This window comes from Battus philenor, unplaced genomic scaffold (assembly GCF_028537555.1).
Source record: "Battus philenor isolate CCGP_79_NKW_IND1 unplaced genomic scaffold, ilBatPhil1.0.hap1 SCAF_12, whole genome shotgun sequence".
Lineage (NCBI taxonomy): Eukaryota > Metazoa > Arthropoda > Insecta > Lepidoptera > Papilionidae > Battus > Battus philenor.
Window position 1 is genome coordinate 9,696,621 of NW_027181674.1, and position 13,262 is coordinate 9,709,882.

The 13,262-nt window shown below is 30.5% G+C and overlaps 2 protein-coding genes across 2 annotated transcripts; one reads left to right on the forward strand and one right to left on the reverse strand.

Moving 5' to 3' along the window:
* Positions 1-639: 639 nt before the first annotated feature.
* On the forward strand, positions 640-4,208 carry MED8 (mediator complex subunit 8). Its single transcript, XM_068776386.1, has 4 exons — positions 640-964; positions 2,527-2,772; positions 3,299-3,395; positions 3,877-4,208. The coding sequence occupies exons 1-4, from the start codon at positions 800-802 to the stop codon at positions 4,116-4,118; spliced, it is 750 nt and encodes a 249-aa protein (XP_068632487.1). The 5' UTR covers positions 640-799; the 3' UTR covers positions 4,119-4,208.
* On the reverse strand, positions 4,170-13,103 carry CCT4 (chaperonin containing TCP1 subunit 4). Its single transcript, XM_068776385.1, has 11 exons — positions 12,875-13,103; positions 12,214-12,266; positions 11,803-11,892; positions 11,563-11,730; positions 10,759-10,900; positions 9,872-10,080; positions 7,704-7,843; positions 6,864-7,068; positions 6,020-6,302; positions 5,191-5,393; positions 4,170-4,406 (listed from the first exon to the last, which is right to left on the reverse strand). The coding sequence occupies exons 1-11, from the start codon at positions 12,978-12,980 to the stop codon at positions 4,389-4,391; spliced, it is 1,617 nt and encodes a 538-aa protein (XP_068632486.1). The 5' UTR covers positions 12,981-13,103; the 3' UTR covers positions 4,170-4,388.
* Positions 13,104-13,262: the final 159 nt, after the last annotated feature.

Here is a 13,262-nt window from a genome sequence, read left to right on the forward strand (position 1 = left end):
TCCAGGTGTAAATATAGAGTCATATATTTAATCTGGCTTTATGAATAATACTCCGATGCTTTTTTTTAGTACTGTTTGAAATCAAGTTTTAACTTAGAAGCCTTTCCTACATTAGACATTATATTGACAACTTCAATTAAAATTCTTTAATTACTAAATATTTTTTAATTAGCGTTATTTTTACCTCCCAACCCTAATATTTACCCTGAAACCATATAAGTGAAAATGTTATAATTAGATTGTATGTTTTTTTATAATTATTAAGTGAATAAATATAAACTACATCAAAAAACTAGAACAAAGATAAATAATGAAACTATCAAATATACTTAAGGTAAACAGGAGAAAACAATGCTTATAAAAAAGTATTTATTTGTTTAGTATCAATAAATATTATTTCCTAAACAACAAGGCCTTCTCGGTGTTGGATATCATAGAAAATTATGTCCTAGTCTATCTGTTTATGGGTAAGTTTGCGATTTACATGTTCGAATGTTTCTCATCAGTCTCATATTATGAAATAGTTCCTGTACATTCAATTTATGACTGATAACTAAGTTGATTTTTAAAAATCTAGTAAACTAATTTTTTTTTCAAGTTGATCGTGCAAGTTTACTTTAATCTATGTTTTTGACAGAAGCTCATTCCAAAGAGACAAGAAATATTTTACAGTTCATGTTGTTAATATAAACATTGCCCTTTACGTCTTTTTAATTCAACCAGTACGTGGTATAAAATCATGAAATCATTCACCTACTCTAAAAATTAATAAAGGTATATTCATTTACATCAATTAAATATGCAACGAGAAGAGAAACAACTAGAAGCTACTTTACATGCCATATTAAATCGGGTAAACGATCTCAAGAGTGCTATTCAAGCCCTTATAACAAAGCTAGAAAATGAATATGAAAGTATTAATTGGCCGACATTTTTGGACAATTACGCTATATTATCCGGACATGTGAGTATTTAATTTTGCTAAATGTTTCTTCATGATTTTGAAATGTTACTACATGTATAACTTAAGGAATAGATACATGCATAGAATAACTTGCAAAAGGTCTACTACTTATACAAACTTTGTCTTTTGGTAAATATAAATATAGGGAAACCTAGATTATATAAAAATAGATTCAAAAGAGGCATTTTGTAAAAAATAATAACTTCTTAATACGGGCACATGAGACAATGCCTTGTCTATGCAATATTCAGTCATCTTTAAAAAGGGACTTACTTCATCAACTAATTCCTCTGATATTCATTAGCTCAGTGATACAGCACAATTAATTAAAATAGAATATACACAATGGTTTTACTTCAGATGAAGACATAGCAATTAAACTTCTGTAATGGCCTGTCGCATGAGAAAACTTAGAAATAACAGTTTATGCTTTTAAAGTAAATTTGAAAGCATAAACTGTTAATGTTTATTTTTATCTATTTTAAATTATCTTACACTTAGCTTCAGTCTGAAAATTTAAAATCATAGAGAAAAATTTATAATAATTTTATATTTCACATTTTATATATTTAATTGCCATAGAATAATGAACTTACTTAGTGTATTTGTTTTTGCTTCCTACACAATAAGGTTTGTTTTATATTGTCATAGTTAGTTTTACTTAAACAGTTCCAGAAAGTTGTCCTTCTAGCTTCAGTATACCATGAAATTAGTTATTTTGATATACATTCTTGACATTCTTCCTTTAAGAAGAATAAAACCTTAGGCAAGTAAAACAGTAATGTGGTAAATCTATAATATTAGCTTTGATAATATATGGCCAGATATTAAATTTGCTCAATTTACCATGGACTAACATATGTATCTATTAAAAGTATTTTCAAATTTCAATAACATTTTCCTATTTGTATTTAATTCAATATTTATATTTACTTTATACTTCTTATTTTGACTTGCTAATTACATATTATAAATTATATATTATAATCTTCAAAGCACAAATACTTATTTAGATTTAGAAGTAGGATAAATTCATCAGTAAAAAGATGCCTAATACATCTGTGATACAGCAAATCTCTCTCCCTCAACTTTCCAATTCAGTTCTGATAACAATTCTTTGGTACAACACATACAAACAAGCTTTTTCAACTACTTTTGAGCAGTTAGTTTAGGTTTTGCTTGACTGTGCCACAGGCAATAAGGCTATGGTTATTCAGAACCTGTCCTTGCATCCATCTATATGCACCAGAGAAAATTCTTTTGCAACACTTGTAAAATGGTTGCATATTAAACACTACCTTTTCAATATTGCAATTAGTAAAATATCCAGTTATAAAAAAACATGAATAAAAATTAAATATTTGATCAACAATTTATATTCAATCTAATTTTACTTGATTGATACATGATTTAATCATCATATCAGCCAGCTGATGCCCACTGCAAAGCATAGGCCACCCCCAAAAAAAGTCGCCATAATGACCAGTCCTTTCCATTTTAATACTAACAATCATATCCTTTTAGTAACAATATGTTTTGTAATGTGGAATTTTCTCATTAAGTTGACAGGTCTTAGCAAAATTCTTCAATCTGAGGTTGCTCCATCATTACGATCTGTAGTGGTTCTTCCTTTACAATTGGGCTGTGAACGTGATGAAGCTTTAGCCCGTTTAACTGAAGGCCGTGTTCCTGCATGCACCCATGACTTAGTACCAGATTTATTGAGAACTAAACCAGAGCCTCAAGCTGAACAGCGTCTACAGCAATTCAACCACAAAGCCAGTACTCTAAGTCATGATACAGCACAGGTAACCAACTGTATAAAATAAAACATATTTTACAAAAAAGTAGTAATGTCAGATATATTTTAGTGGCTATATTGCTTTGTCTGTACCTATGGCTAATTCAAATTTTACATCATTTTTATAATTTTTAATAATTTGTTGAAAACTTGTTTTTGTTTAAACATTTTTTTACTGTACTAAAAATATTTATGATCCGTTTGACTTCCACATGGCGCAAGAACAGAAACAAGTAGTGATGTTAACATTATTATAGCTAATCAAAGAAAAATATAATTTTAATTTTCAAAGAAAAAGCAATTTATGTTTATAGTTTCTTTATAATACATAAAGAACCATTGAATATTATTTGTCTAAATAAGAGAGTTTTATTTGACAAAATCAAGTAAAAATATGACCCCCTGTTGTCATGCATTTTTGCCAGAATTGCTTAGCAGTCTAAAGGTTATATTTCAGTGTATTCAGGTCCTATACAAAATGTTGTGCTACTTGCTGGAAATTATTATTATTATAAAATTCTTTCATTTTGCAGAAACAAGTTGCACAGTTTACCAAAGTAATAAGCCATGTTTGGGAAATTATATCAAAAGGTCGTGAAGATTGGGAGGGAGATTCTATGAGATCAGCAGGTATGACATATATTCTTATCCCAAGATATGTTCCAGGCTTGCAGTTTGGATTGGGGTAAAGTTTTAGTTTAAATTGACCAGGTTTTTTTTCAAGAGCACAGGCAGAAGGCTGTTGCGTCACTCAGTATTCGCCTAATAATTTTTACCACTTATCTATGTACACTTTTACTATGTTCCTTCTGGATCGCTTCATCTTCAATGACTGTCAGCTGCTGCCCAATCTTATCATGTTTCTATCTTTGATACTCTTCTTAAATCTTCTGTTCCATTTTATTTCTTCCATTTGGCCTAGAATTTTCTTAGGAAAATGTGTTTCTTAATAACATTTGTGTTAATGTTATTTAAAATGATGACTGAATATCATGCAGTATTATTTAATATTTTACTGCGGACTTAAACTATAAAGTAAATACTAAAAATTATTTTCTAGTCACCACCTTATTAAATGCGTAATAATAATTTAAGTTTCTCATTTTTATAGGTATGCAACCAACTCATAGTATAGCAGATACACATGCATTGGTTACTGCAGTCGGAACAGGAAAAGGTCTTCGCCCAGGTATGCCTTCTATAGTACCACCTGGAGTTGGTGGCACGGGTATGGGACAGTCGCGTGGACCCGCACCACAATTAGGCCAAACTGCTCCTACTATGCCAAAAGCACCTTCTGCTATTAAAACCAATATTAAAGCAGCTAACCAAATACATCCTTATCAACGATAATTGCACATATGCTTTATGTATTGTCTATATCAGATTAAAGAAAACAAGAAATAAATTGAATGTTTTTATTTTATTAATCAATAATTACACTAGTATGCATAAGAACATTAAAATCAGAAAGCAACTGTTGTTTGAATTAAAGTCGTTTTATTTGAAAATAATAATATTATTCTACTGCAGAGAATTAAACACAATTATTATGTAGTATTTGTTATACATAAGTTAATACTTTTATTCATTGTTATTGAAGCTCAAATCCAAAGTGACACCCTAATTAATAGTGTTTACCTGAAAAAAAAATACATTATTAATCAAGTGTTCAGCTTGGCTTAGATTTTAAGTAAAATAATCCCAATTATAATACATATTTTCAAAATATTGGATCAAATAATTAAACATCTGTTTTATTTCTCAGCATATTAACTTTAAATGTAAATATATTAACTTTTTCATTGATTTGTATACATTAAAAAGATATGGTATATAGTCAAAATATTTTTAATATATACATTTATATATATATATATATATATACTATCAATATAATTCAAGAAAAACTCCAGTTTTTTCCATAAGATGGTGTGGACTCCAATACACTTTAAAGAACTGGCAGAGACTGCCAAAGGCGTCCCAAGTTCGCCTTTGTACTAAGAATTACAAGTGTAAGAAGTGGTCATGTGGTCAGGTGGTTGAATCATCATTAAAATTGAATAATTTGAAAACGTGAATAAGATGAATAAAAATTTTTTTTCCAAAAATCTGCAGGGTCTACAAAAATTGTTCACTGCAGAATTTTAGCAAAAAACTGCCATAATTCTACTTAAAAATATAAAAATAAGTTATTTCTTTCCTTTATTGTTTTTAACGAAATGTACAATATTCTTAATTATTATTAAAATTATCCAAGTTATAATCGAAAAAAAATGGATTTATCATGTTATTTTTACAATATTGAAATTGAGCTTTAAGTAAAATTTATATATTGATGATTATCAAAGTAGCTCATGACAAATATTTTAAGAAATTATAAAAAGATAACGAAAATGGCGCACGGAAATTATTGTGTACTTACAATATCGTCGATCTTAAGTATCGCACGCACGGTCTCAGTGGCGAGCCCAAGCGCAGAAGCTGTGACATGGAGCGGTTGCAGAACATGCTCCTGGCGCATATCCGTAACGCGACCACGACGCACGTTGACGCCAGCGCCGCAGCCCGCCGCGCCGCTAGCATGCGCCGCGCGCAGCTCGGTCACGGTCTCGATTGGATTTAAACCTGTACCATAAAAGGAATAAGATGTTGTTAAACCAAAGAAATATAATACAGCAGTGACACATATAAAAACTTAATGTTGCTGAGTAAGTAGCAAGAAAACAACTACATCCAACTCTTTTTCTACCTGGTAGATATGTTCCTAAGAATAGCTTCCAAAAATAGGGAAATACTACTAAAATACACCAATTTGGGGACATGTGTCCACAATGTTGTGCAAGATGAAAAACTTAATATTTTTTTACAAAAAAACATGCAATTAAAATAAGGCAATCAATACTAAATAGGTATTAAAACACAAACAATTCATTTTGACAAAAAAAAATCATATTTTTTAAAAGTAAAAATTCAATCCATATGTACAAAACAAAAATACAAATAAAACCAATTTTGCAACTGTTCATCACTACTTGATAGGAAGCATACATATTTATTATGAACTGGACCAAAACCCGGGGCTGTAGTATTCAAACCAATTGAATTTTGATGCTACATGAATTAGTTTCTGTAAACACTGATTAAAATAGAATACAATTTTTTTGTAATTCATGCTGAATCAAAGTTTATTTATTCTTGTTGGCGAACCACGTTATTCCAAAATAGTGTGAAAAGTAGCGGGACGTACTTACCCGCGTTTTCCGCGAGCGTTGATGGTACAACTTCTAAAGCATCAGCGTAAGCTCGAAGGCAGTAGTGATCTGCTCCAGGAGCGACTATGGCTGCTTTTGCAAGGGCTGCAGATGCTGCGGCTTCCGGCGCCCCGCCTCCAGGAAGTAGCGCAGGTCTACGAGCGACGCAACGCACCACACATAAAGCGTCATGCAAAGATCGTGCTGCCTCAGCTACAACTGCTCCGCTGGTTCCGCGAACTAAAACGGATACTGTACGACCGCCATTGTTACATCCAGTCATCTGAAACGTAAACAAAAATAAAACTAGTTGCTTTAAAAATAATACCAGCATATAATAATAAATTTAACGTATAAAAAGCAAAAGAGGAAAAATAAAATTCATTGAATATCAGCAATATTGCAATATTTTGAAGGATCTATTTGTAAAATTGACAGTCTTTAAACATTAGGTTCAACACTATTTTATGATTCTTGGCAAGTATACACTAAGTATAATAGCTAATAACGACACAAAATAATTGCAATGGTGTTTAAATTGAGGGAGAATACAAATGTATGTTTTACAGCAAACTTGACACTAGGAGCTAAAAAATAAATAAAAAGTAATTATAAATATGTTTATTTTTGTACTTGGCGATTCTTTAATAGAAACCAAAGTCATGACGTTTTTAGTTGTACTTTTATGTGAATAACGTGGTTGACAACACATAGCAAGCAAATGACTCAATGATAATAAAAATTACATGTTTAGTAACTTGCTGTCAACAACAGCACTATTGTCTATTTGAAAGGTCAATTTTAATATATATATTTATTATAAATATATTTGTGGTTGTATTACCTTTATATATCTGCCCCCTGGTTCATTAATCTCTTCCACCAAATCCACATTGACCATATTCTCTGCAGTGAAGTGATCTAAAGAAGCAATAGGACGACAGCCCAAAGTCTTGCACACAAATTCAATGTCTTCACGCTCAATGTCCTTAATGACCATGGTTTTTATTTTATCTAAGAAGTGTATAGCAAGATCACTCAGAGCATCCCTGTATAAGAAATTTGCAAGTAAAGATACATTTATCACAACCTTACACACTATAAGACACTATTACTTTAACTGTAAATTTAGCATGTGATGTTTTGAGGGTGTTAATTGTGGTTAAAGACTGTCTTTTTTTATTTGATTTATATTAAAAACTTCTCATGCAATTTATTTATAAAGCCATTTCTTATATGCACCACAAACTCTGATAGTAAACATAAATTCTTTTAATAGTAACTGTTGAGTGCAAGACCTCTGCAATTTGCTTTCTCTTGGTGAGATTGATTTGCAAAAGTAGACAATGCTGTATTAACACAACGCATCATCAAGTGAACGAAAATGCACTATAACACCTAAGCCACTTTTATATATATAAAGCATTATACAAGCGTCAGACAAATTCATATGTCAAAAAACTTGGCACAAGAAGCATGTGGGCATTGAACATTTTAAAAGCGGCAAAAACCTAGTATCTACAAAATATTGATGTAATTACAATAAACAATATCAGAAGACTGCTTAAAAGGTATGTACACCAAAATAAATTTTTCAACTGAACATAGTTTTTTTTAGATAAAAAATTTAATTAACTTAACGATATAAATCAGATAAAGCAAAATATCAAATAATCTACCATACCGCAAAATAGATTTTTGCACTAAAAGAACATTACATCCTGCTTTCTTAATTTGTTTGACTATGTTCAAAATATATTGACGCTCTTCCTTTAAAACACGGTCCATAGCGGCGTAATCTGATACAATCACATTGTGGTCCATCTGTAAATATTTTACAAACATTTTTAATAGATCTAATAATTAGCAATAAATTAAAAATTATTACATTCAATGTGGAACCTTCACAAACATGCTGAGAAATTGGAGGCTAAATTCAGATATTTGATTCCTTAACATTTCTGTTGCTATATATTATCTATTAGTATTTGAAACAATATACCGCATAATGCTGGTTTTGGTTTAGCACTCTTTTATTTCACCTGGGCATTGCCTGAAATTGTGCATAGCGCTAGGTTTCCGAACATATACATAACTTATCCAAAACATTATGGTCATGTTTCTTGTTTAATGCTTTGCTGGATAGAATTTTTTCATTTGAAACATTTTTTGACATAATAAGTGTAAATTTATGTGTATAGAGCAGTAACTTCAACAATAAGGACATTTATTACAGACACAGTTAAAGAAAAGTTCTTAAGAAAAAATACTGTAGTCGGCAACTACAACTACCGTCAACAACAAAAACTACCGGTCTATATGGATTGACGACTAAAATGAACGCAAAATGCCATTAAGTCAATCCTACTATAATGGACAAAGCTAGAAAATTTTTTAATTACTTACAGGCTGTGACAAAAAGTGGCACAAGTGAAATTTCATTGCTAGTTGGGGATGGATAAATAGATTTAAATATTGAAATAATTTTTACAACATAAAGTTTACAGGAAAAACATCAAGTGGTAGTACGAAAGTGGCAGTTGAATTCCCAGCAATATTAAAAACAATAATTAAACGAAACTATCCCAAAGAATTGGTTTTTAATGTTGAGGAAACAGGTCTTTTTTGAAAAAAAAAATGCCATAACTAACATATCCACCTTGTGAAATGAAAGAGCACCAGGAATTAAAGCCACAAAACATCAATTAACATTTCCACTAGGTGGTAAGGCAAACTGAAATTTCAAATTAAAATCACTAGTAGTTTACCACTCCAAAAACCCAAGGGTGATGAAAGAAAGGCATATCTAAATAAACTTTACCTGTGATTTGAGAATTTAGTAAAAAATCATGGATAACTATGAAAACTTCTCAGGATCGATTCACTGAACATTTCTGCCAGTCTATTAAATGTTATTACAAACAGCGCCAATATTAATTGATACAAGCCACCCAAAAAATATCAGAATTAACAATGTGCATTACAGTTAAGGTGTTTTTTTTTTTGCCAAATAATGGAATAAATAGTGGATTTAACGAAATAAACTGGTTTAGATGTAGTAGTGGAAGACGTCGAAAACAAAGTTCACGTAACAGAGGCTAGTCTTTCTAATGATGAGCTCAAGGCATTAATTTAACAAAAAAAAAAATGGTAGAAAATGATCCAAATTTCGACAGGTGTTCAAAAGCAAGATGGGATGTTATAGATGCTTCATCAACTTATCCACAACTTCTTAAAAAACGAGAAAGGAATATTACTATTATTACTATTTAAAACCTTTTTGACAAAAGGGTAGAAATATTGAAACACAAATGGAATGAATCGTCCAGCTGACTTGCAAATTTGTTTTTATAAGTACATTCATTTAAATTGTTTAAACTTTTGTAAGAAATGTTTCATTTTTATTAAGAAAAAATCATTAATTTTAATACCTAACGGATTTGTACCTATCTCTATCTAATCTATCTTTCCCTAACCCTATAATTTACATGTTAAGATGGCTTCATTTAGCGCTGTTCGCATTATGCTCTACTATGATGGACCTTATCTAACGCGTTAAGCGGGGTCTTTCTACAGTCAATAAAAATTTGTTTAAAGATGATCATTTTACACAGCAAATTTTTGTAATTAAAATATTGTTACGTCATGGCATTATTATTGCTTCATAAAGTTAGTTATAGTTACAATTACGTATGGTGGCATAAAGTGATTTGTTTAATGTTGTTAGTTAATTTCCATACTTGAGAACTTTTTTACCTTAGTTCATAAAAAGATTTTAAAAAGTATTAAATGGTATTTTTATAGTAACTATGATGTTTAGTTTTTATCAATATTTACACGACATTAACTCACGTCTGTTTTTGGTGGTGAAATGCAAAATTGAATAAGTCCAACTTTAGCTTTTTCAATACGATGCGGACCGTTTACATTAGCAGAACGGTGTGGAATTATAAGTCCTTGCACTAATTCAGTATCTTCTACGGTACCGCCTATGCGTTCGATGACTTTGACATCACGAAGATCTACGCGGGCGCCCACTCCTCCAGGGATAGGGTCCATAACTAAAAAACAAGTTTTTAAATAATAAATTACATAAAAATAATAGACCAATGAAGCTTGTCAAGAGATTTGATAATTCTTTAGTGGTAATTATTTTTATGAACAAAAATATATAAGTATTATATTTACCGCCGGCCAGATAAAATTAAGATATAATTACATGTTTCGAGAAAATAAAGAAAGTAGTTTATACAATAATTTGTCAAAAGATTGCTGTTGGTAATTTTATAATATGAATAAATTTAAAGTATGATGTACTGAAAACTTTTTTTAAATAAATTACCGATTTTATTACAATTTTTTATGGAATGTGTGTTTTATTGATTGCACACCAGCAGTCCAATCAGTTCATCATCAGTCATTTCTGTCAATATGTCATTGTCATCATCATATCAGCAGATAGATGGCCGCTGCTATGCACAGATCCACCCAAAAAATGCCTACCATAACTGGTCTTGTGCTGCCCATATCTAATGACTGCAGGAGTAACCTTAACTATTTCGCTGTTAACAAATTAATACACACAATGTATATGATAATAATGTACCAAATATGTTCCAGTCGAAAATAGTTGTATGCGCCTTTCATGAATTGCAATAAGTATAAACAGTAAAACATAGAAGATTTCACATTACATACATCAAATAAATTAAATAACCTAAGTACTATGAACCACTTACCGGCGCAGATAGCTTGGACTGCAATAGGTGCTAAAATAGAGGAATGTTGCGACACCACTTTGGAATTAAGTGATGTAGCAGCTGCTTTAAGCAGAGCATCTTCATTGCTGAGATCAACAGGAGTTGACATACTTTCAACAACCTATAAAGAAGAAATTACATATATATTATTAATAAATGACATGTAACTATATGATTATAGTAACATGTTAAGGGTAAAATGGTATCTTGATACACTTCTGCGATTGCTTTGATACCTTTTTTTTTTCAAAAATATTATGGCTGTCACTTCTTCATTGCTAACATCCCACTAAACTCAGAGAAGTTGTATAATGCCCACTTTGTACTCTATTGGGACTAGGTACAGAAATATATGACTAATACCAAGCATATGGAGGACTTTATAAATTTTATATTTAGCAACATACTTACAACATGTAATGCAATCACAGCCATTCAGAACTATGACCCCAGTTATATTAATATCACAAAATATTGGCGAGAAAATAATAAAACACAATGAACAATGATATAAAAGTAGCAGACTCCAAATACACCACAAAGACCTAATAAAATAATATCTAATGAAACCTTTATCCGAGTGGTCAGGTAGGGCAAAATTCTTAAAATGAGAACAAAGGGCAAAGTGGCAAAGATAATTTGATGGATCCATCAGACATATGATGAGGTCTATAAATACATACTTAGCAACATGCAATTCAACACTTTTATTAAATAATGCAATAAAAAATCACTATGACAAAAAAACAAGTTATGAGCATTTCATATAAACACAACTTTTACCTGTAATGACATCTGTAATGCCTTTTGGAATCCATCAGAAATAACGGTTGGATGAATGCCTTTTTGGAGAAGTTTCTCTGCAGCATCCAAAAGAGCACCAGCAATAACAACAACAGAAGTTGTGCCATCTCCAGCTTCAATATCTTGGGCTCTTGACAACTCAACCAACTGCAATATATAAGGTGTTATATCATATTGTATTACAAGCAAGGACATTTACTGTATTGTGAAAGAGCATACCATTTTTGCAGCTGGATGAATAACACTCATTTGTTTCAAAATTGTAGCACCATCATTAGTAATGGTAACTTCTCCATTTGCTGCTTGTATCTGAAGACAAAACAAAAGTAAGAAGGTATAAAATTATGTGACTGTATGGATTAATAATGCTGTGTCACATTATATATATTTATTTATAAAATTCCCGTCTTTATAGTGATAAACAATTACATTTGATAAAACCAATTGTAATTTGCTTACAATTATTGCATTTCAGCAAATGTAGCAAAAGAGGAACAGACAATTGATATTTTCCTGAAAACTATGGTATAAACAGAGTTATTTCGAAACAGTAGACTTATTTGTAGTGAAACATGAAAACATATTTGAAGAAAATTAATTCATAAAAATATTTCTTAATTAGTGTCTTACCATTTTATCCATTCCACGAGGTCCTAAGCTTGTGCGAATAGCATCTGATACAGCTACAATTTGAAAACAAAAAAAATTGTTAATTTAACCAGTAACATTCTGATAAGAATTGTTTTTTAAGTGAAAGATTTCCAAAAAGTTTCCATATTTTCATATTAGTAATACTCACACCTGTATCAATCATTAGCTGGTAAGGAAATTTAGAGTAAAACAATGTATCCAAAATCTATAAAAAGTTTATAAAGATGCAATAAGTAATTGCTTAATATGTTTTAACATAATGTTAAATAATCACTAACTGCATATTTATGCAATTCTTAATACATATGGATGGGTCATCATTGATGTAATCAAACCTATCATTGTACAACTTGAAATGTTTTTTTTTTACAGAAAATATTGATACTGATCATACATTTATGACGAGTATTGTTATTTTATACTTCCTTAAGCCAAAAAGGTGACAATATATAACAATACTTGCACCATTAAAATTTTTAACCGAAAAATAAAAACAGCCAGTTTAAAAATATATATGATTTAAAGATTACGCTACATTCACATAATAGAACGATGCTAATTTTACACTTATAATGAAAGGAGCCCAAAATAAAACAGACGAAATATTATGATGAAATTACCAAAATTCCGAATTTTTTACCTTTAGCAGCATTAATGTTACTAAGCCGAACATCAGTCGGCTTGCTTTTATTTTTATAAACCGATGAATTAACTTTCGCTGAATCTCCGCCTGCTTTCGGAGCCATTTTCTTTAATAAATAATTACAATTTCCTCTTTAAATTCGTAGGATGTTTTTGGATTTTATTTTAGACTTGGTAAAAATCTGTATGACAAATGTAATTCAATGAATGACATCTGAATTGTCAAACTAACAAAACATCCCATGACCGAAGGGTAAAGATTATTAATTCAAATATTTTTAGAGTAAACAAGTGGTAAAGCTGAATAATGTTTTAAATCTAGTGGCGGTGTAGTTTATTAACTTTCTTTATTTATTCCGTTATGATAAAAAAACATGTATGTAATT